The following is a 22,500-nucleotide window of genomic DNA, read 5'->3' on the forward strand; positions in this document are numbered from 1 at the left end:
TGTGTATTGGGGGGGGGGGGGGGGGGCCTCCAGCCTTCAGTGGCAGCGCTGGGCTCATTATCCAGAGTGGGCCTTTGCTCCAGATCTGATCCTATCGGGGCTTGGTGATGATGAGATGCAGGGTGTGTGTGTGTGTGCGCGCGTGTGTGTGTGTGTGTGTGTGTGTGTGTGTGTGTGTGTGTGTGTGTGTGTGTGTGTGTGTGTGTGTGTGATGATGAGATGCAGGGGGGTGGGGGTGGGCTGGGGTCGGGGGGGTGTTTGGGTTGCTGGGCTGGGTTGAGGGGGGGGGTTGGAGATGCTAGGGGACAGATGTCCAGGCAGCACGTGCCTCTGAGCACCACACTGCCCCCCCCACACCCCCCCCCCCCCCTCTATACACACATACACACACACACACACACCCCCCCCACCCCTGCCCTCAACCAGCATTCTGATTGCTGTCTCACACAACCCCCAGCTCTTCATCCCCGTGTCAGGCTAAGACTAAGTCCGGCTACGCTGAGGGCGTCCACTTTACATGACAGCTGGGCACAGGAAGCCAAAGACTGGCCGACCGTCCGACTCCAGTCTGTGTGTCTCTTCATTCCCAACAGAAGAGCCCCAGTATTAGAGACAAACAGGAAGAAGTTCAGTCTGTGTCTTCATTCTCAACAGAAGAGCCCCAGTATTAGAGACAAACAGGAAGAAGTTCAGTCTGTGTCTTCATTCTCAACAGAAGAGCCCCAGTATTAGAGACAAACAGGAAGAAGTTCAGTCTGTGTGTCTGCATTCACAACAGAAGAGCCCCAGTATTAGAGACAAACAGGAAGAAGTTCAGTCTGTGTGTCTGCATTCACAACAGAAGAGCCCCAGTATTAGAGACAAACAGGAAGAAGTTCAGTCTGTGTGTCTCTTCATTCCCAACAGAAGAGCCCCAGTATTAGAGACAAACAGGAAGAAGTTCAGTCTGTGTGTCTCTTCATTCTCAACAGAAGAGCCCCAGTATTAGAGACAAACAGGAAGAAGTCCAGTCTGTGTGTCTGCATTCACAACAGAAGAGCCCCAGTATTAGAGACAAACAGGAAGAAGTTCAGTCTGTGTCTGCATTCCCAACAGAAGAGCCCCAGTATTAGAGACAAACAGGAAGAAGTTCAGTGTGTGTGTCTCTTCATTCTCAACAGAAGAGCCCCAGTATTAGAGACAAACAGGAAGAAGTTCAGTCTGTGTGTCTCTTCATTCCCAACAGAAGAGCCCCAGTATTAGAGACAAACAGGAAGAAGTTCAGTCTGTGTGTCTTCATTCCCAACAGAAGAGCCCCAGTATTAGAGACAAACAGGAAGAAGTTCAGTCTGTGTGTCTCTTCATTCACAACAGAAGAGCCCCAGTATTAGAGACAAACAGGAAGAAGGAGAGAGTCTTGCCAAGAGGGCACTACAAACAGCACAGTCACCTCAAGTTAAGGCCTTTTGAGTGATCATTACAAAAAATACACACTTTTAAATTACAATATTTTAAGGTCTAACAATAACAACAGCAGCAGCTTAATAATAATGATAATGATCATTTTAAAATGATCTAGCAAAAATACTATACTTGCTATAAAACGTATTTTATTTGTTTGTTAGAGTATTTAGATATCCTACTGCATAATTAGAGTATTAGATTCTTAGCTGTTATTTTCTGTAGCTTGATGAGAGCTGTGAGACTATGAGACCGTGTGCTGGTTCTGAGGGAACTGTGAGGAATGATCTAGCACAAATACTATATTAGATATTAAACTTATTTGATTTGTTTGTTAGAGTATTTAGATATCCCACTGTGAGGATCCTACTGTGAGGAATGCTGTCAAGAGTGACTCTTTAGGCAGGGCCCATCCAGATCCCTGCTTTGATGTGGGACAGGGGACGGGCTTACGTAAGAGGTGCACTCCACAGCTGAAGTCATTGTGTTGACACCACAAGGGATCACTACAGAAAACATTCACTTACATGACAGGTACAGAGAGAGAGAGAGAGAGAGAGAGAGATAGAGAGAGCACGCGAGAGAGAGAGAGAGAGAGAGGGAGAGAGAGAGAGAGAGAGGGATATAGAGAGAGAGAGAGAGAGAGAGAGAGAGGGATATATATATATATATGGGCCATTCTACCGAATTCGTGTAATATGCAGTCCCTCAACAATAAAAACTATTTAAAAAACAATTAGGTATCTAGGCATAGATATTTAATTAGAACATGTTATGGTCTATATAAACCCAATGCATTACATGAGATAGTGATATGCTAAATATATACAAAATCATCATTTATAGGGTACTTTCTATTGGGAAGTAGCTGTCCCCAACCCTGACATCTAAATTTCAATGCCTTTAAATAACACTTTTAAATTTTTTTAGATTTTTTTCAATTATTTAATTTCAAAGATCTTTATGATTGGGTTGAAACAGAACTTGGAATATTTAGATTTATTGTGGGTTTAATTTTTAAATCAATTTACTATACTCAAAAAATCATGTCCCTAGTTTTCATGTCACTACCGAAACACAAGAGTTTTAGTCCATTGGCTGAGCCTGTGTTTTAGCCACGACTCTGCATTTTTGACCATGCAGTGACACTGCATCTCTGTCCCTCATGGTTGAATGGTAAGTAGCTAAATCCCATAGTTTTTATATAAATGTGTTCCAAAGTCTGAAAATCGACGTGTAACCTTAAGAATTGTCACTACCGAAACGCATGTTTTCTTCAATTAAGTAAACCTTTTGGGGTTTCATGGAAAATCTTATGTTTGTATGTGTGTTCACCTCTTCAAAGATGTGTTTGAAAGCCGTGTGCTTGCTAGAATTCTTTATTTATGCTTAAAGTTAGCTAGAATTGTCACTACCGAAACAGTCACTACCGAAACATATGGTAGTGACCAGATGATTTGGGTAGTGACAAAATGAAATGGTAAGTAGTTCAATCCCATAATTTTTAAATAAATGTGTTGTGTGGACTAAAGGGCGGCCCAGAGCACCTTTTGGATGATTTTGGGAGAAAAATGAACATCCATCCAACAGTGCAGTCACTACCGAAACATTGCAGTCACTACCGAAACAGATAAATTGAACTTGAAAATTTGGTAAAAAATTCATTTCTATGGATTTCATTGTGAAAACCTTCAAGAAATATTTGTAAAAATACACTTTAGAGAAGGGAAGGAAACACAATCTGAACAGGTCAATAATAATACTTTTTTGCTATAGTAAATGTGATGTTTCGGTAGTGACAATTTTTGGAAGAGGAAAAACATTCCGACACATTCTGAAAATACAATATAAAACTTGACTGTTCTTTTACTAGATATGTGTACTTTAGATATGGTACAATATACATACGGACAAAGTTTTGGGAATAAACCATAAAAAAATTCAAAATATATCGACATGACTTTGCATCAATTCGGTAGAATGGCCCATATATATATAGAGAGAGAGAGAGAGAGAGAGAGAGAGAGAGAGAGAGAGAGAGAGAGAGAGAGAGAGGTTGTTGTGAATAATCAGATAGCTATCAGACCAATGGCAGTTGCAGCTACATCAGCTAGATGCAGTGCTGGTTATTATATTTGAGGAGCTGCTAATTGTGTCTTTGTGCTCACCTGTTGAGCCTCGTTTGGCAAATGTTGTTTCTATACACAGAGCTTACACAGAGGCCATCTTATTTAGGTACTCTTAGTCCCCTTTATCCTAACCCCAGACTTCCTGTATGTCATGGGCCGGGTTAGCGGCCGTTCCAGTCTCTACTTCCAGAGGTTTCGGGTGAGTGTTGTTGTGACACTCATGGGTTAATTCTATGATCTCAAAATGTCTACGGTCACAAAAGCATTCACAAAGATAATGTGTATGAGATCTGTTTAGTCAGTTGAAAGATAGTCCCTGTTTAAGGGAGTTGCTGTTCATTTGACGAGGATTCGGCGTGGGAAATCGAGGACAGTCTCATCTTCATGTATTGGGTGTGAGCAGTATTAAAGATTGGTCAAAAGGAATGACCTGAAATGCCACCCAATTACATATTAGCCTGTCGAATTGATCTTGGAATCATGGATTGCTAGCGTGCGTCTGCCGTTGCTTGTCGATATGTATTACTGAACAGGAATAAAACATGTTTCAGTGCAGCACAGAATTGCTGCGTAGTTCAGTTCGTATCTTTTTTTTAAGATGGCTGTATGAGCCATTAGATAGTTTTTAATTGCTGGTTTGTGTCTTTTTGTTTTGTCCAGATGGCTGCAGTACAGTGAACTTGGTATATTATAGCACATAAACAGATTACTTAACAGGTGGGTGGAGGTTTGAAGGCTGTTTAAGTTATTGTGATATCTTTATTTTTTTATTTTTTTTTGTGAAGTGCTTATGTCGCTAAATAAACCCCACACAGGAACAGATGGATGTTTAAGGGTGTATGGCCGTGTTGCACAGGCAGGTGGGCACTCTGATTTTATTCTGCAAACTGCTATGAGGAACCCAGAACATGGATCATACACTAAACATTTCATTAGTTAGAGGCTTCTCAAAACACGGCCCACTGACCATCTGCATAATGAAATGACCGTGATTAAATCAATAACGCTCGGTGAAGGGGAAAAATGTTTCTATTGTCTTTGATTTAGCATTGAGAGTGTACCCGGCAGATTGTTTCGTATGAGCGCCATAAACACACTCCGACGGACGAAACGCCGGCCGCCAATCCTGAGCTCCGGATCCGCAACATAAACCTTTCAGCTCGGAGCATAGCTCGTTTGTCATTCCCCTCCCGTCGTCAGAGTATATTTTATTCATGAGCCTTTAAAAACGACTGTGGTGGATAAACGAATCCTCTTATGAGCGCTTGATAATCACGATCAACTACTGAAATTAAACGTGAGCTGCCGTTTTGTTTGAGTGTGTGTGTGTGTGTGTATGGTAAAAGAAAGCCACAAAAAAAAGAGCAGGATTTAAAAATGCTTGATATTCTCTTTTTAATCAATCAGAATTTATACTAATTCATAGATGAGCCCGTGAATACAGAATACAAGCTGGATGATTTGATAGTAGTTGCAGAATCATTAAGACCCCGATAAAAATAATACTAATAGCACAATATTAACATAGCTCGCTGATATTTCTCTTATTTACTCATATGCTTAAGTTAAGCACTACTTACTCCAGACAGGCATATAAGTGCTGAAATGCATGAAAACTTCACACAGCTATAGATAAACCTCACAGTGAAGTTGGCTGCCATTTTGTAAGACCTACAAAAATGCAGATCTTTGTCTGTGAGGATGAGGAGAGGTTACCGGAGGTGGCAAAAGGGGGCTTCTAATTGAAGTGGCCTTCAGGGGGAGGGGGGGGGGGATTATGTCGGCTTTGTTACCCCTTCGGAGGAGAGCTTCCCCTGAGGCTGGCACGCTGGGGTCAGAGGTTACGAGTTTAATCCGCCCCACGGCTCCGCTGGTGCCAAGGCCTAATCACGCACGATGAGGTGGCTCTGTGTGTGTGTGTGTGTGTGTGTGTGTGTGTGTGTGTGTGTAGGGGGGTGTCTGACCAGCAGGCACAGGCCCCAAGATTGAAAGAGGAAACCCAAGTCAGATTCGCAGCACAGATTGCCAATGCTGTATCTGATCTGATCTGAATCTGTTATACTATCTGATCTGAGTTTCTTCTTTGGAGTTCCTCCACGGAATCAGAGCAAGAGGCAGGGTGCTGTATTTATGGATCGCTTCAGTGAATTATAGCGGTGAGGCCTCTCTGTGTGTTACTGCAGCTTTTCACCCAGTCGTGTGTTGGAGACGGCTGCTGCTGGTAGTTTATGAGTGGCCAGCGTGACCAGAATTGAAATGAAATGAAATGAAATGAATTGTAATGGCCTGGGGGGGGGGGGGGGGGGTGGGGGGTGGTGGGCCTCCTTGTTTTCTGCATTGATGAGCTGGAGTGCCAGACCAGTGAAGTAATAATAATAATAATAATAATAATAACTTTTATTTATAATGCGCTTTTCAATGACCCAAAGTCGCAAGTACGTATGGTGTCATAAGATGCGATAGGCTTGAGATGATATGGTAGATACTACGACCCTGTTAGGAGGTATTGTGACCATAAGTATGGTCTAATGCTATAGATTACTAATGCCCATAGGACATATACAGATTGCTTGAGTAAGATAACGAACGCTTAAGAAAATTAGATAATGTAGTTATGATGTTGAATTTTAAAGGCAATTCTCTGAGGAGAATGGATTGTTATGCTTTTAGATTTGAAAGGTAGATTGTCACAACAGTGACTCAAACGGCTTCAGTAACTGTGCCGTGATGCTCTTAAAGTAAGGTTTGTGCTCAAATGAAAAATACCCTGTCAACTCTCGGAGATGGCTTCCAGAGATGGCTGCCGTTGGTTGCATCGAGGCCAGGAGAAGTGAACACGTGTGGTCTGGTGTGGTTAGCAGAGGTTATTGTTTATTGACCTGTGGTGTAAATGTGAAACAGTCTTAATGTGGCATGTCTGTTCAGGAAATACAAATGGACATGGGCTATTGGAACTGAAACTAAATAAAAACATATATAGCCTTCTGAAGTACAGTACATTACAGTACTGTACATCATGTTGTAACATATATAAGCTGGGAAGGGTAGCAACAGTGGCACGGCAGTAGCACATCCTGAATTGTAGGAATTATAATTTGAATATTTGAATATTAACCAAAATAATTGTCAGTATTTTTCATTATTTTTCTAACGAGACACTGCAGGCAGGCAGGATGTGTAGCTGGCAGTTAAAGTAATCACGACGCCTACACACACAGACACACACACACAGACTTACAGGCCTGGCATTTAAAGTAATCACAACGCTAACACACACACACAGTACTGACTTCCAGGCCCGATCTGATGAGCTGACTCTGGGACAGTGTGTGGCTGGGATCGGGGGACACAGGCTGGCTGCAGCAGCCGTCTAGGGAGGCGTCATTAAGAGGCTGCTGCGGGTAGGCCACCCACTGAAGGCGGCTGGTCTGGTCGTATCCACTGGTTTTGTTGTGGGGCCCTCTTTCATTAGTGGGGCCACATTAATCAGACTGGACTGGAGGCGCCCTCCCACTGGGGTGACTTTGTGGTGACATTAGCTCTGTAATTCAAGCCTAATGGCCATCTATCCTCCCCCAAAGAGTTAGACAGCTCCCACACATGCTGTCTGTGTGTGTGTGTGAATGTGTCTATGTGTGTGTGTGTGTGTGTGTGTGTGTGTGTGTGAGTGTGTGTGTGTGAGTGTGTCTATGTGTGTGTGTGTGTGTGTGTGTGTGTGTGTGTGTGTGTGTGTGTGTGTGTGTGTGTGTGTGTGTGTGTGTGTGAGTGTGTGTGTGAGTGTGAGTGTGAGTGTGAGTGTGTGTGTGTGTGTGTGTGTGTGTGTGTGTGTGTGTGTGTGTGTGTGTGTGTGTATGAGAGACAGGAGATAAAGAGTGAGTGAAAGCAACCCTCCCACAGTAGATATCCCCAGGTGAACAGACTTCCCCACAGTCCTCCACACCCACTTGCCTTGTCTATCAGCAGAGTGTGTTTTGACATGAGAGCCTCTCTAAGAGGCTCAGGACAACCTTGAGATATTGAGATATGAGTTGTGCTCGACAGAGACGTCCCTCAACGGATATTTTACAGCTCACAGAACTTTCACTCCGCACCTGTACATCAAAACAAACAAGGCCTGCATCCTACACCCCCTTGGCTGAAGTAAAACAACCAACCGTCAGTCCCAGTCTCACTCCTGCAGACAGCCACCGGCAATCCCTTCTGTAGGCACAGTATAGCCGGAGGGAGGGTACGCGCTATGCATTACTTTTATCCTTTGCTTTTATAGAAATCAGAGATGGTGATGAGGTTTGCTAAGGCTCGACCTGTGGAGACACAGCCTTGGTGTGCGTATTGGGGATATGTAAAAAAAAATTACTGATCGTTTGCGGCGCCTCTGCCGTTCTTCATTCATTATTTAAATATTTCCAAGCCTTCATGTTCAAATATTAAATTCTGAAGTAGGCCCAGAACACATTTTAGGAAGGAGGAAAAAAAAAAAAAAAAAAGTTTGGAGTTGAATTAGGGGTAGTGAACTTCCAGACACTTTTGATGTGTTTTTTTAAATTATTTTTTTAAGATAAAGTTACGAGTAAGAAAACTTTCTGTCTTTTGCAAGGGGGGGAGGGTGATAGGTCAACCTATAGTAGACTTTTCTTTGAGTTGAGCCGACGTGTGAATTCGGGGCATCTGTTTTCAAAGTCAACATATGAAAGCAAGCGCGCGAGCGAGCGAGCGAGCGAGAGAGAGAGAGAGAGGCTCAAACGTGTGCCTTAGGGTAGCGACTTCACCACATGGACCTGTCTGCCTGTGACCCCACTCAGACCAAACAGCACATGAATTATTCACGCCTCGGAGTCTGTCTGCCTCTTTCACCGCGGCCAGATTAAGCAAAGATGCTCTCAGTGCTGGTTGAGCCACCAGCAGTATTCTGTGGGATTAGACAAGCACTAACTCGCCCTCCTTATTTCACTGACAGCTGCTTGTGGTAAATGCGATGCTGCATGTGGTGAATGCGCTGATGCCGCTAGTGAATGCGCTCCTGCACGCTGGTGGATGCGCTGCTGCATGTGGTAAATGCGGTGCTGTTTGTGGTGAATGCAATGCTGCTCGCTGGTGAATGCGCCGCTGTCTTTGCCTGGGTTTCTGCGGTTTTAAAACTGGACCGCTGACAGTCTTTTTCACAGGGCGTCTGTTTGGTGTATTACATGAAATAGTCGAGAGCCACACTGCAAAGAGCGCTCTTCATAAACTGGACCCTGACCCACACCGCGTGCGCCGCTCACTTTAGGGCGTCAGTGCCGATTGGAAATGTGCAGACTGGAATGACTATTGACTGGTGTTCAATCTGGACGCTATGGACTCCGCCAGATTAGATTAATAGACGTGGTGGTGCAGAAGAATCCGATAAATAGCAATAAAATGAAAATCTAGATTGGTGGTCTGACCGGTGGCATGTAACCTTGCAGGGCTTAGAAGGGCGACTGGAGGTCAGTCTGCTTCTGAGCTGAATGGCACACTACTTAACACTGATAGTGATCGTTCTGTTTGTGGAGACTGTTGTGTGTGTGTATGTGTATGTGTGTGTGTGTGTGTGTGTATAGGAGAGATTGAGGGAATTTAGACAGACTGTGCCCGTGCATTTCTTCTGTTTCAATGTTGATACAAATTATTGACATTTTCAAGAACCTAACCACACTGCTCTCCCTCTCCCTCCATCCCTCTCTCTCTCTCTCCCCCTCCATCCCTTTCTCCCTCTCTCTCCCTCCCTCCCTCCATCTCTCCAGTCCTGCGTGATGATTTCCGTCAGAGCCCGAGCGATGTGGTGGTGGCGGCGGGCGAGCCGGCGGTGATGGAGTGCATCCCGCCCCGCGGCCACCCCGAGCCCACCATCTCCTGGAAGAAGAACAACGTGCGCGTCAACGACAAGGAGGAGAGGATCACGGTGAGTCTCCCGTCCGCGCCGTGCCCTCCGAGCTCGCACCCGTCATGTCCAATCTGTCTCTCGGCGCGGCTTTGAGTCTGAAAGGGCAAAAGGATCATGTTGAGTCAGCTACATCCAGGGCATAGAAAAGAGTGCAGGGGACACAAACGCTGTTATTCTGTAGTTATAGCTTCCTACTTCGATAGGATGCTTGGCACTACTCAGCAACCTACATGCAGCCTAAATAATTAGATTGACACAAACGCTGTTATTCTGTGGTTATAGCTTCCTACTTCGATAGGATGCTTGGCACTACTCAGCAACCTACATGCAGCCTAAATAATTAGATGGACACAAACGCTGTTATTCTGTAGTTATAGCTTCCTACTTCGATAGGATGCTTGGCACTACTCAGCAACCTACATGCAGCCTAAATAATTAGATGGACACAAACGCTGTTATTCTGTAGTTATAGCTTCCTACTTCGATAGGATGCTTGGCACTACTCAGCAACCTACATGCAGCCTAAATAATTAGATTGACACAAACGCCGTTATTCTGTAGTTATAGCTTCTTACTTCGATAGGATGCTTGGCACTACTCAGCAATTTACATGCAGCCTAAATAATTAAATGTTGATTACATGGTAATGGAATGGCCATATATTGAAAACATCCCACAAACACCCAAGTGGAGTAAAGATCGGTTAATTCAATCCATTCCTCTGCTGAGTGTGGCTGTTTTCTACTGATCTGTGATCAGCTTTCTCTGTCCCCCAAGAGCTCTAATAAGTCACTCACAGTTTATGACTCTGATGTACTGTATTTACAACGCACATGATAAACGCTTCTCTGAAATATGGCATATCCAGTATATTTCTGACGCAGGTTTTTCTCATGTTGGTGTGGTGGTTTTCAGGAAGAGGGGGCCTGTGTTGGACGACAGTGGGAGATGTGGGATTGCACTGCTGGTCACAGGCGTGGGGCTCGGCACTGATTGGTTTGTTTTCTTTCTTCCGTTGATTGCTTCCAGGTCCGTGGTGGGAAGCTGATGATCTCCAACACGCGGAAGAGTGACGCAGGGATGTACGTGTGTGTGGGAACAAACATGGTGGGCGAGAGGGACAGCGACCCTGCGGAGCTGGTGGTTTTCGGTGAGTTGTCGTCTCTCTCTCTATATATCTCTCTCTCTCTCTTTCTCTCTCTCTCTCTCCCTCTCTCTCTCTATCTCTCTCTCTCTCTCCCTCTCTCTCTCTATCTCTCTCTATCTCTCTTTATCTCTCTGTATCTCAGTTCATTTTCCAATAAACTCTGTTGGCATGTGACAAATACACATATTTGCATTGCCAAAGCAAATTGCTGCTACTAATGATAGAAAGATGCTAATAATCTCTCTTTTCCTTGTATTCTCTCTCTCTTCTCTCTAACTTTCTTCGTCCTTTTTTATTGCTATTGGCATTGGCAGCAGAAACACATCCATATTCATGTCACCAAAGCTTTGCCAAGACCCCACTAGCCAGTATATCTAAGTCTCTGCAGCAGCAGCTACTAGTTGTATCTCTCTCTTTCTCTCTCTCTCTCTCTCTCTCTCCCTCTCTCTGTCTCTCTCTCTCCCTCTCCCTCTCTCTTTCTCTCTCTCTCTCTCCCTCTGCCTCTCTCTCCCTCTCTCTTTCTCTCTCTCTCTCTCCCTCTCTCTCCCTCCCTCTCTCTCTCTCACTCTATCTCTCTTTCCCTCTCCCTCTCTCTCTCTCTCTCTCTCTCATCCTCATGTGAGCATTCCCGTGTAAGCCTGTGTCATTTTCTCCTCCATTAGAGCGTCCCATGTTTGTACGCAGACCAGTGAACCAGGCAGTGCTGGCGGATGACACTGTGGACTTCCTGTGCGAGGTGCAGGGCGACCCCACCCCTACCGTACGCTGGCGCAAAGAGGAGGGGGACCTGCCCCGTGGGAGGTATGACAAGACAGACCACTCCGACCAATGGTCTGACAGAATGAGATTGGGTTCGGCCAATCAGGGATTTGCAGAGCAAAACAGTGAGTGGTGCTCCGTTCTATGTGTCTCCGGCAGATCCGAGATCAGGAGCGACAGCAGCCTGCGTCTGACTAACGTGCGAGCGGAGGACGAGGGCACGTACACCTGCGTGTCTGAGAACAGCGTGGGGAAGACAGAGGCCACCGGAATACTCCAGGTCCATGGTAAGAGCTCACAAAACACACATGGTCTACGCCCACCCACAACACTGAAAGAGGTATATTTCTCTCATCAGTATATATAAATGAATTGTATCAGTGGGCTTTTAATTCATGCATGAGCATGCCTCACTGTGCTGCAAAGCTCTTTGTTTAGTTCCACTCTAACCGGCACACTGTCACATCAAATGTCACTCCCTATTTTTATCCGCGTAAGCCAAGATGGCACCTTGAAGCCGTGATCCACTCTCCGTAATGGTATAGGCCCTCGATATTAATGCACAGTTGGAGCGTTACGCACACATAATGAGAACTGATGCCAAGATTTTTTTAGGTTTTTTTTGGGATCGCGTCCCACTGGAGATGATTCTTTGTGACAGCTGTTTGGGGATGATTTAGCTGGTGGAGTGGCCTTGCAATATTAATGGGCCACAGTGTGTGTGCAGAGTGTGTGTGTGTGTGTGCAGTCTCTGATGAGGCTCACATCCCTCTCCTCTATGCCTTCTTACAGTAATCACCATTCCCCACCACCACGCAGCTCTGCATGTTAACACACACCCCACCTGCCGCACTCACGGTCAAGCCGGCCATTTTGACTCTATGAACGTCCCTTTGCTTTCGGTCGTGTGTGTTTTTGGTTTTCTTGCAAACTCATTCCATCCCATCTCATGTACTCATGTTTTTTTTCTTCTTGTTTTTCTCTCTGTCTCATTCTCTCTCTCTCTCTCCCTCCTTCTCCCTCCCTCCATCCCTCCATCTCTCCATCTCTCCTTTGCCATCATCATTCTAGTGGGCTCATCTCGTAAGTAATCATTTCATCTCATCTTATGCTCAGTGTGTGTTGTGTGCATGTTGAGGGTAAGTTGTGTGTGTGTGTGTGTGCCTGTGTGTGTGTGTGCGTGTGTTTGTGTGTACGGGGAAGATTGTACTGAATGTAATCACTTATGACAAGGTCGTGCCTTTTTTCTTCTCTGGGTTGGTGCCAAGGTGGGGGGGGCGGGGGCTGGGGCTGATGGGGGGGGGGGGTTGAGGATTTCAGCGATCAATTGTGATTGGCAGCCCACTTGAGGGGATCATCAGGAAGATGAAAGTGGCACAGAGATCAACCCTGTAGTCGTGTTAGTCAGGAAATCAGTCAGTGTACGTCGTGACTAATAATGCGCGGAGGCGAGTGGACCCGGCAGCATTCACTTCTGCACGACACGGTCACCTTAAACAACTGGCAGTCGGCAGCGCACTAAAGTACATTGGACTCGGGGGCGCTGTTGTTAAAGGACAGTAGTCAGTCATGGATGTCGTCAGCTGTAGGGGCCAGCGGTTAATTTACTCTTGGCTCCGTATCTGTGGAGGAGCAGGAGTGACCTCCAGGTATTAAGCGGTGACCCTGACGCACAGAAGTGACTGCAGAGCGAGGCAGGCGAGGCAGGCGAGGCAGAGCGAGGCAGGTCATAAATACAGGCGAGGAAGTGGAGGTGAGGGTCAGGAGCTGTCTCCCGACACAGTCAACGGCCTTCGCTGAAGAAGGTGAAGAGCCCGGGGAACAAAAGAAGCAGGAGCTTTAGTGGAGTCTTTTCAGACCTGTGTTAGGTTTTTAGCCTTGTGAGTGAGGCAGTTAGTGCTCTCTCTCTCTCTTTCTCTCTCTCTTTCTTTCTCCCTCTCCCTGTTTCTCTCTCTCTGTCTCTCCCTCCCTCCTCCTGTTTCTCTCTCTCTCACTCTCCCCCGTCTGTCTCTTCCCCCCTTTCTCTCCCTCTCTCTCTCTCCCTCTCTTTCATTCTCTTTTCCTCTCTCTCTCTCTGTATCTCTCCCTCTCCCTGTTTCTCTCTCTCTCTGTATCTCTCCCTCTCCCTGTTTCTCTCTCTCTGTCTCTCTCTCCTTCTCCCTGTTTCTCTCTCTCTCACTCTCCCCTCTCTGTCTCTTCCCCCCTTTCTCTCCCTCTCTCTCTCTCCCTCTCTTTCATTCTCTTTTCCTCTCTTTCTCTCTCTCTCTCCCTCTCCCTGTTTCTCTCTCTCTGTCTCTCTCTCCCTCCTCCTGTTTCTCTCTCTCTGTCTCTGTCTCTCTCTCTCCCTGTTTCTCTCTCTATCTCCCTCTCCCTGTTTCTCTCTCTCTCTCTCACTCTCCCTGTTTCTCTCTCTCTGTCTCTCTCTCCCTCTCCCTGTTTCTCTCTCTCTCTCACTCTCCGCTGTCTGTCTCTTCCCCCCTCTATCTCCCTCTCTCTCTCCCCCTCTCTTTCTCCCCCCTCTCTCTCCCTCTCTCTCACTCTCTCTCCCTCTCTTTCTCCCCCCCCTCTCTCCCTCTCTCTCACTCTCTCTCCCTTCTCTCTCTCCCTCTCTCTCTCCCTCTCTCTCTCTCCCTCTCGTTCTCCCCCTCTCTCTCCCTCTCTCTCTCCCTCTCTCTCTCTCCCTCTCGTTCTCCCCCTCTCTCTCCCTCTCTCTCTCTCCCTCTCTTTCTTCCCCCTCTCTCCCCCTCTCTCTCCCTCTCTCTCACTCTCTCTCCCTTCTCTCTCTCCCTCTCTCTCTCCCTCTCTCTCTCTCCCTCTCGTTCTCCCCCTCTCTCTCCCTCTCTCTCTCTCCCTCTCTTTCTTCCCCCTCTCTCCCCCTCTCTCTCCCTCTCTCTCACTCTCTCTTTCTCTCTCTCTCTATTACCTTCTCCATTCATTCTTTAGCACTCTTTCCGCCTCTCATGTCTTCTCCCAGTCTTCTCTATCTGTCTGGTTGCTGTGTTATGACAGTTGGGTCATCGTGAGTCCTAATTGGGTTTTAATGGCTGTGTGTACTGAATAGTTTAGATGATAGACTTAGACGACACCAACATCTGGGACTGCAGGAAGACACATTTGAATAGAACAGAAAGAGAGAGAGAGCGAGAGAGAGACAGTGTGTGAGAGAGAAAGAGAGAGGGAGGAAGAGAGAGGGAGAAAGAGAGAGACAGTGTGTGTGGGAGAGAAAGAGAGAGAGAGAGAGTGTGATAGAGCGAGAGACAGAGTGTGTGTGAGAGAGAAAGAGAGAGGTAGAAAGAGAGCGAGAGAGAGAGAGAGAGAGAGAGAGAGAGAGAGAGAGATTCAAATTAATATCCAATTTGACCCAAGAGGGGCTGTGTTTTTTGGAGAATTTGTCTGTAGTGAGGCAGTTGTATGGCCATACTGGCTATCAGCAGTCGACTTCCTGTCTAATAATGCTAATAATGTCTAAAGGCTGGGACTGTAGGTCTGGCATGGCACCATTTTAAAAAGACGACTTAGCATCACGGCTTCATGTTTATAATTAGGAGTGCAACACTCACAAAATGTGGATCTGATACTTCTATCATTGTGATCTATGTGTTAACACAGCAGTCGGGATACTACTGTTAAGGGACTGCAGTATCTGCTTTGACGCTCAGCTTTGATTCCCATTATTATCCATTTCAAAGCCAATTTTTGCACATCTTAAAATGTGTCTAACTATAACACATCTGTGGGGTTCATGCAAGCCTACGAGCTATGTGTACACATTTAAAATGACAAAGTAGCCATGTTTGATTAAGTTAAATATGTTGTGCTTAAATAATTAGCAAGAACACAGCACGTTTAGCTGTAGTGTTGTCTCACATGGAATGTCTAACAGCTGGACTTGGTCTGTAACTGCCAGAGTAGCTCATTTAGCTCCTGTGGAGAGGCATACAGTGGGCGGATAGCTTCACGATGCAATTGCTTACTGCCCACACAGCACCTTATTTCCAGAACCAATCTGGACTTGATCCAGAGTATTTCTGTTGTAGAATTAGCTGCTAACGGTGTGTGTGTGTGAGCCACCATGAGCCTCTCCATCCTCTCCATCCCTGTGCTGGCTCTCTTCTCCTTCTCTCCTCTCCTCTCCTCCTCTCCTCTCCTCCTCTCCTCTGTCTCTCCTCTCCTCTCCTCCTCTCCTCTGTCTCTCCTCTCCTCCTCTCCTCCTCTCCTCCTCTCCTCTCCTCTCCTCCTCTCCTCTGTCTCTCCTCTCCTCTGTCTCTCCTCTCCTCCTCTCCTCTCCTCTCCTCCTCTCCTCTGTCTCTCCTCTCCTCTCCTCCTCTCCTCTGTCTCTCCTCTCCTCCTCTCCTCTCCTCTCCTCCTCTCCTCTGTCTCTCCTCTCCTCCTCTCCTCTCCTCTCCTCCTCTCCTCTGTCTCTCCTCTCCTCCTCTCCTCTGTCTCTCCTCTCCTCTCCTCCTCTCCTCTGTCTCTCCTCTCCTCCTCTCCTCTCCTCTCCTCCTCTCCTCTGTCTCTCCTCTCCTCTGTCTCTCCTCTCCTCTCTCCTCTCCTCTGTCTCTCCTCTCCTCTCCTCCTCTCCTCTGGCTCTCCTCTCCTCCTCTCCTCTGTCTCTCCTCTCCTCTCCTCCTCTCCTCTCCTCTGTCTCTCCTCTCCTCTCCTCTCCTCCTCTCCTCTCCTCTCCTCCTCTCCTCTCCTCTGTCTCTCCTCTCCTCTCCTCCTCTCCTCTCCTCTCCTCCTCTCCTCTCCTCTGTCTCTCCTCTACTCTCCTCTCCTCTGTCTCTCCTCTCCTCCTCTCCTCTGTCTCTCCTCTCCTCTGTCTCTCCTCTCCTCTCCTCCTCTCCTCTCCTCTGTCTCTCCTCTCCTCTCCTCTGTCTCTCCTCTCCTCCTCTCCTCTGTCTCTCCTCTCCTCTCCTCCTCTCCTCTCCTCTGTCTCTCCTCTCCTCCTCTCCTCTCCTCTCCTCTCCTCTCCTCTCCTCCTCTCCTCTGTCTCTCCTCTCCTCTCCTCCTCTCCTCTCCTCTCCTCTGTCTCTCCTCTCCTCTGTCTCTCCTCTCCTCCTCTCCTCTCCTCTGTCTCTCCTCTCCTCTGTCTCCTCTGTCTCTCCTCTCCTCCTCTCCTCTGTCTCTCCTCTCCTCCTCTCCTCTCCTCTGTCTCTCCTCTCCTCTGTCTCTCCTCTCCTCTGTCTCTCCTCTCCTCTCCTCCTCTCCTCTCCTCTGTCTCTCCTCTCTCTCCTCTCCTCTCCTCTCCTCCTCTCCTCTGTCTCTCCTCTCCTCTGTCCCCTCCTGTAGATGCTTAATGTTTTATTTCCCGTGTCCTCCTACACTCCCAGCGGATGAAGCCTACTGCTGTGCTGAAAGATTCCCTTCAGTAGCAATTATTCACTGTCACCTAGGGCTGAGAGCGGCATGACTTCAGTGCTGTCGCTGCCTATTTATCATCATTTATGTGTAGCGCTGCGGCTAGCGAATCGAGATTACACAGAAACTAATCAGAGGAATCGCATGTAGGTGTGTGTGGATCACACAGGTTGTACCGTTAGTTACGTATGATCCGTCTTGGAACACAGGTTATTGGACATCGCAAGACCTCTTGTTATGATGGTGGTGTCGCTTACATAAAATGAGAGGTATTCCGGGGGGCAATCAGGTTTAATATTTCACAGCTCTGTTGCATCAGGAAGGGACTGAGGGCGTGATGGGATCAATAAGGACGTGGCCCCTGCGGATGGATGCTCTGGGCTGGGGAATTGGATTCATTAGGGCCTCCTGGTATGCTGTGTGGGTGTTGTGTGTCGCGTGGTGGTCCACATTATAGACTGGCAGGATGTGCTACTGCCCTGGCCTGCGGGCCAAGGGGGCCTGAGGGCTGCTTAACCCCAGCACTCTGACCTCATGGCCCCTCTCATGTGGACCTCACGGCCCTCCCTCCTCCTCCTCCCTCCTCCTCCACCTCCTCCACCTCCTCCTCCTTCTCATCCTTTAAGCTCTTTCAGCTCAACAAGAGGCCTCTTAGCAAGTCAACAGGATCACCTAGAAGATAGCGGAGTAATAGAGAGGAGATAGCGGAGTGAGAGAGCAGCTTTGTAAGTCTGGTGTGGTGGGGTGCGGCTGGATCCGCGCCTCATTCAGACCAGATCGGGTTTCAGTTCCAGACCGGGTCAACACTCAGCGGCCATCTTCAAAGCGATATTCGTAGGCTAAACTCGTGAGAGATTACAAAACTGTTTGCCGATATGAATGAGGGGTTTGGTGGAATGCACTGAAATAATAATTATCTAGTAGACAATGACAGAAATAAGTATACTACGTACCTAATAAATGTACATTTTCTAGTAGACAATGACAGAAATAAGTATACCTATAAATGTACATTTTCTAGTAGACAATGACTGAAATAAGTTTACCTATAAATACCTAGAATAACACAAACGTGTCAATTCAACATGATTTAAATGCAGAGACGGAAAAACAGAAAAGAGGTTTCTTTAATTCCGAGTCTGAAGTGTTTTTCTTGGAGCGGTGTGGGTGACGTGTCGAGGTGCGGTGATGGATGGAGGGGGAGTTGTGAGGGTGGCTGAAGGAGACGTGTGGTTGGGGTGTTAATGTGGGGTGTCAGTGCTCCCTCTTATCACGCCTAGAGGATAGAAGTGTGTGTGTGTGTGTGTGTGTGTGTGTGTGTGTGTGTGTGTGTGTGTGTGTGTGTGTGTGTGTGTGTGTGAGAGTGAAGAAGCAGCACACCGAGAGGACAGAAGTGTGTGTGTGTGTGTGTGTGTGTGTGTGTGTGTGTGTGTGTGTGTGTGTGTGTGTGTGTGTGTGTGTGTGTGTGAGAGTGAAGAAGCAGCACACCGAGAGGACAGAAGTGTGTGTGCGTGTGTGTGTGTGTGTGTGTGTGTGTGTGTGTGTGAGAGAGTGAAGAAGCAGCACACCGAGAGGACAGAAGTGTGTGTGCGTGTGCGTGTGTGTGTGTGTGTGTGTGTGTGTGTGTGTGTGTGTGTGTGTGTGTGTGTGTGTGTGTGTGTGTGTGAGAGTGAAGAAGCAGCACACCGAGAGGACAGAAGTGTGTGCGTGTGTGTGTGTGTGTGTGTGTGTGTGTGTGTGTGAGAGAGTGAAGAAGCAGCACACCGAGAGGACAGAAGGATGAGGAATCAATTAGCTGCCGAAGGTCAGAGGTGACAGGGCAGTGCGTGCACGTGATAAAGGGCAATCAATAATGTTTAGGACAGAAGTGGGGGGGGTTGCTGGAGCATATGTGTGTGTCTGTCTGTGAGTGTGTGAGTGTGTGTGTGAGTGTGTGTGTGTGTGTGTGTGTGTGTGTGTGTGTGTGTGTGTGTTTCTGTCTGACTATGCATCTGCATGTGTGTGCGTGTGTGTGTGTGTGCGTGTGTGTGTGTTTCTGTCTGACTATGCATCTGCATGTGTGTGTTTGTCTGTCTGTCTGTGAGTGTGTGTGTGTGTGTGTGTGTGTGTGTGTGTGTGTTTCTGTCTGACTATGCATCTGCATGTGTGTGCGTGTGTGTGTGTTTCTGTCTGACTATGCATCTGCATGTGTGTGTTTGTGGATGCATAGTCAGACAGAAACACACGTGTGTATTTGTGAAAGCGAGAATGTTAAAGAGAGAGAGTGTGTGTGGTTGTGTGTGTGTGTGTGTGTGTGCGCTAATTAGTGTGTGTGTGTGTGTGTGTGTGTGTGTGTGTGTGTGTGTGTGTGTGTCTGTGTGTGTGTGTGTGTGTGTGTGTGTGTGTGCATGCGATGGCAGCTTATGTTTTTATGCTGGAGACACTTAACCCGTTCCTTCCAGTGACCTGCGAGGATCAGGTCACAAGAGTGCGTCTGCATGTGTGTGTGTGTGTGTGTGTGTGTGTGTGTGTGTGTGTGTGTGTGTGTGTGTGTGTGTGTGGATCAGGTCACAAGAGTGCGCCTCCATCATGGAGGTCCATCCTCTCCCAGATGCTCCTTCTCTGTGTCCCTCCGTGCGGGGCTGCTTGAGGGGGAGATGAGTGTGTGTGTGTGTGTGTGTGTGTGTGTGTGTGTGTGTGTGTGTGTGTGTGTGTGTATGTGTGTGTGCGGGGCTGCTTAAGGGGGAGATAAGTCCACCATGATTACAATATCAATCTTACAGACACCATCGATCACTCACACAGAGGACGCCAGCGCAGGGGCCTGGAGCCCAGACACACACACACACACACACACACACACACACGGGCCCCTGCCTTCTCTGGGTCTGGCATAGCAGTGGGGTCCTCACTGAGAGTCAGAAAGAGAGGGGGAGAGAAAGAGAGAAGGAGAAAGAGAGAAAGAGAGAAAAAGAGAGAAGGAGAGGGAGAGAAAGAGAGAGAAAGAGAGAAGGAGAGGGAGAGAAAGAGAGAAGGAGAAAGAGAGAAAGAGAGAGAAAGAGAGAGGGAGAGAAAGAGATAAAAGAGAGGGAGAGTAAGAGAGAGGGAGAGAAGGATGAAAAGAAAGGCTGTGACGGAGGGGAAAACCACAAGCTTTGAGCCTAGACGGACAAGCGCCCACTCTGGAACTGTCATAACATTGGGTTTCCTCACGGACAAACGGGCCGAGAGAGAGAAAGAGAAGGAGAGAGCCAGGAGCACTGAGCCTTAACAAACAACGGCTCTCCCTGCCCGGGTTTCTAACTGACAAAATGAGAAAAAGATAGATGGACAGATAGGTAGAGATAGAGAGAACGAGAGAGAGAGAGAGAGAGAGAGAGAGAGAGATAGAGAGAACGAGAGAGAGAGAGAGAGAGAGAGAGAGAGAAAGAGAGAGAGAGAGAGAGAGAGAGAGAGACTTTTATTGAGAGAGAGAGAGGCTGCCATGCCAGCCTTATTGAGAGACTGTTAGCCCACCACGTCATACTCATAAAAAACCCTGAGGGGCGATTTTTTCCCGCTGCGGTTCAAGCACCTATTAGTTAAATCTGCCTGGGAGAGAAACTGTATGCTCCAGGTCCTCCACGCTAATCCGCTTGTGCTATCTAACCGGCCGCGCGTGTATTACAGCAGACCAGTGTTGTGTGGGGGTTTGGTGCCCTGTGCTATGCTCATACACAGGGAGAAAAAAAATAAAAATTTAAAAATAAAAGCCAGAACAACAGCTTCTGGAAAAAAAGCGCTTTTGTGTGCCAGGTTTTTCTACTTAACGCTTTGTTGATATTGTCCCTACTGTAAATACTCTTTTTTTTTAATCTTTTGTTTTTGTTAACAAAATCCAAAGTGAACTTCCCTCTCTCTGTGCGTTTGAGGGAGCCAAGCGTTGTCAGAACAGCGGTAAGGGAAGAATGTTCTGCGGGAAATATATAACAAAGCCGAGAAGCTTCTGAGAAGCTCAAAGCCCTGACAGCGTGTTGAGGTTCATTAAGGGCGGGGGTTGTGTGAGACGCTGTGAAGTTGTCGAGTTTCGTTCGGTGGTTTTTGGGGCGCCAGTGCCGAGGGGTCTGCAGGGCCGAAGCTGGAGCTTGACGTTTGGCAGCAGCCGAGGCAGGATACAGTTATTGAATCTGAATCACACACACACGCGGATACACACACACACACACACGCACACACACACGCGCGCGCACACACACACACATACACGTTTGGCAGCAGTGGAGGCAGGTTACAGTTATTGAATCTGAACTACACTCTGAGCGGGTGCCTTGGAGTCTGGCACGTACAAACAGTATCAGAAGTGATGGCTAAGTTTCCTGCTCTTGGGGAAATGCTCACACACACACACTCTTACTCTATCTCTCTCTCTCTCTCACACACACACACACTTCTACTCTATCTCTCTCTCTCTCTCTCTCTCTCTCTCTCACACACACACACACACACACACACACTCTTACTCTCTCTCTCTCTTACTCTCTCAAACATACACAGACACATACATAACTCACACTCACTGTAAACCAACATAGAAACATACACAGACACGCACACACACACATCCACACACACACATAGACACATACACATAACTCACACTCACTGTAAACCAACATAGAAACATACACAGACATACACACACACACACACATCCACACACACACATACACACATACACATAACTCACACTCACTGTAAACCAACATAGAAACATACACAGACACACACACACACACATACACATACAACTCACACTCACTGTAAACCACCATAGAAACATACACAGACACGCACACACACACCCACATCCACACATCCACACACACACATACACATACAACTCACACACATACTGTAAACCACCATAGAAACATACAAGTCTTCACACACAAGTCTGTAAATGGATCCTGACACCGCTGTCGTCCTCAGTTCCTCCCCAGATCGTGGTGCGTCCTCGGGACCAGATCTCAGCCCAGGGTCGCACCGTCACCTTCCTCTGTGGGACGAAGGGCAACCCACCTCCAGCAGTCTTCTGGCAGAAGGAGGGCAGCCAGGTGAGTGTGTCTCTTTCTTTCTGTGTGTGTGTGTGTGGGTGTGTGTGTCTGTGTGTGTGTGTGTGTGCCTGTGTGTGTGTTTGTGTGTATGTGCCTGTTTATGCTTATTTATTTGATTTGTAGTGAGTGTGAGTGTGTGAGTGTGTGTGTGTGTGTGTGTGTGTGTGTGTGTGTGTGTGTGTGTGTGTGTGTGTGTGTGTGTGTGTGTGAGTGTATGTGTCTATGTGTCTATGCGTGTTTATTGTTTTTTGTATATTTGTGTTTATATCTGTTTGTCTGTGTGTGTGTGTAGCATAGGTGGGGTGTGTGTGTGTGTGTTGCTGTCTGCGTGTGTGTGTTGGTATCTGTTTCTGAGCGTATGTATAGGTGTGACCAAACAGACGTGATTAGCTCAGCCCCGTGTGTGATCTCACTGCCCCGGTCTGGGGTGTGAGGCAGGACAGAATGAGCCAGATGCCTTTTATCCATCCGTGCTGTTCATCTGTTTCACACACACACACACACACACACACACACACACACACCATCCATCCGTCCCTGTTTCACACACACACACACACACACATGCCATCCATCCATGCCTGTTTCACACACACACACACACACACACACACACACACACACACACACACACACACACACACACACACACACACACACACACACACACACACACACACACACACACAC

At 47.3% G+C, this 22,500-nt stretch overlaps 1 protein-coding gene across 1 annotated transcript in view; it reads left to right on the top strand.

The window, feature by feature from the left end:
• The window catches only part of robo3 (roundabout, axon guidance receptor, homolog 3), a gene marked incomplete at its 5' end in the record, with an annotated part of 150,312 nt that overhangs the window by 95,073 nt on the left and 32,739 nt on the right, over positions 1–22,500 (top strand). Inside the window, 5 exons of the mRNA XM_080846705.1 lie at positions 9,335–9,492; positions 10,504–10,624; positions 11,284–11,422; positions 11,540–11,667; positions 21,686–21,810. Of these exons, the coding sequence (XP_080702831.1) occupies positions 9,335–9,492; positions 10,504–10,624; positions 11,284–11,422; positions 11,540–11,667; positions 21,686–21,810 (671 nt within the window). The remainder of the gene's footprint in view (positions 1–9,334; positions 9,493–10,503; positions 10,625–11,283; positions 11,423–11,539; positions 11,668–21,685; positions 21,811–22,500) is intronic.

Source organism: Sprattus sprattus (genome assembly GCF_963457725.1).
Source record: "Sprattus sprattus genome assembly, chromosome: 1".
NCBI lineage: Eukaryota > Metazoa > Chordata > Actinopteri > Clupeiformes > Clupeidae > Sprattus > Sprattus sprattus.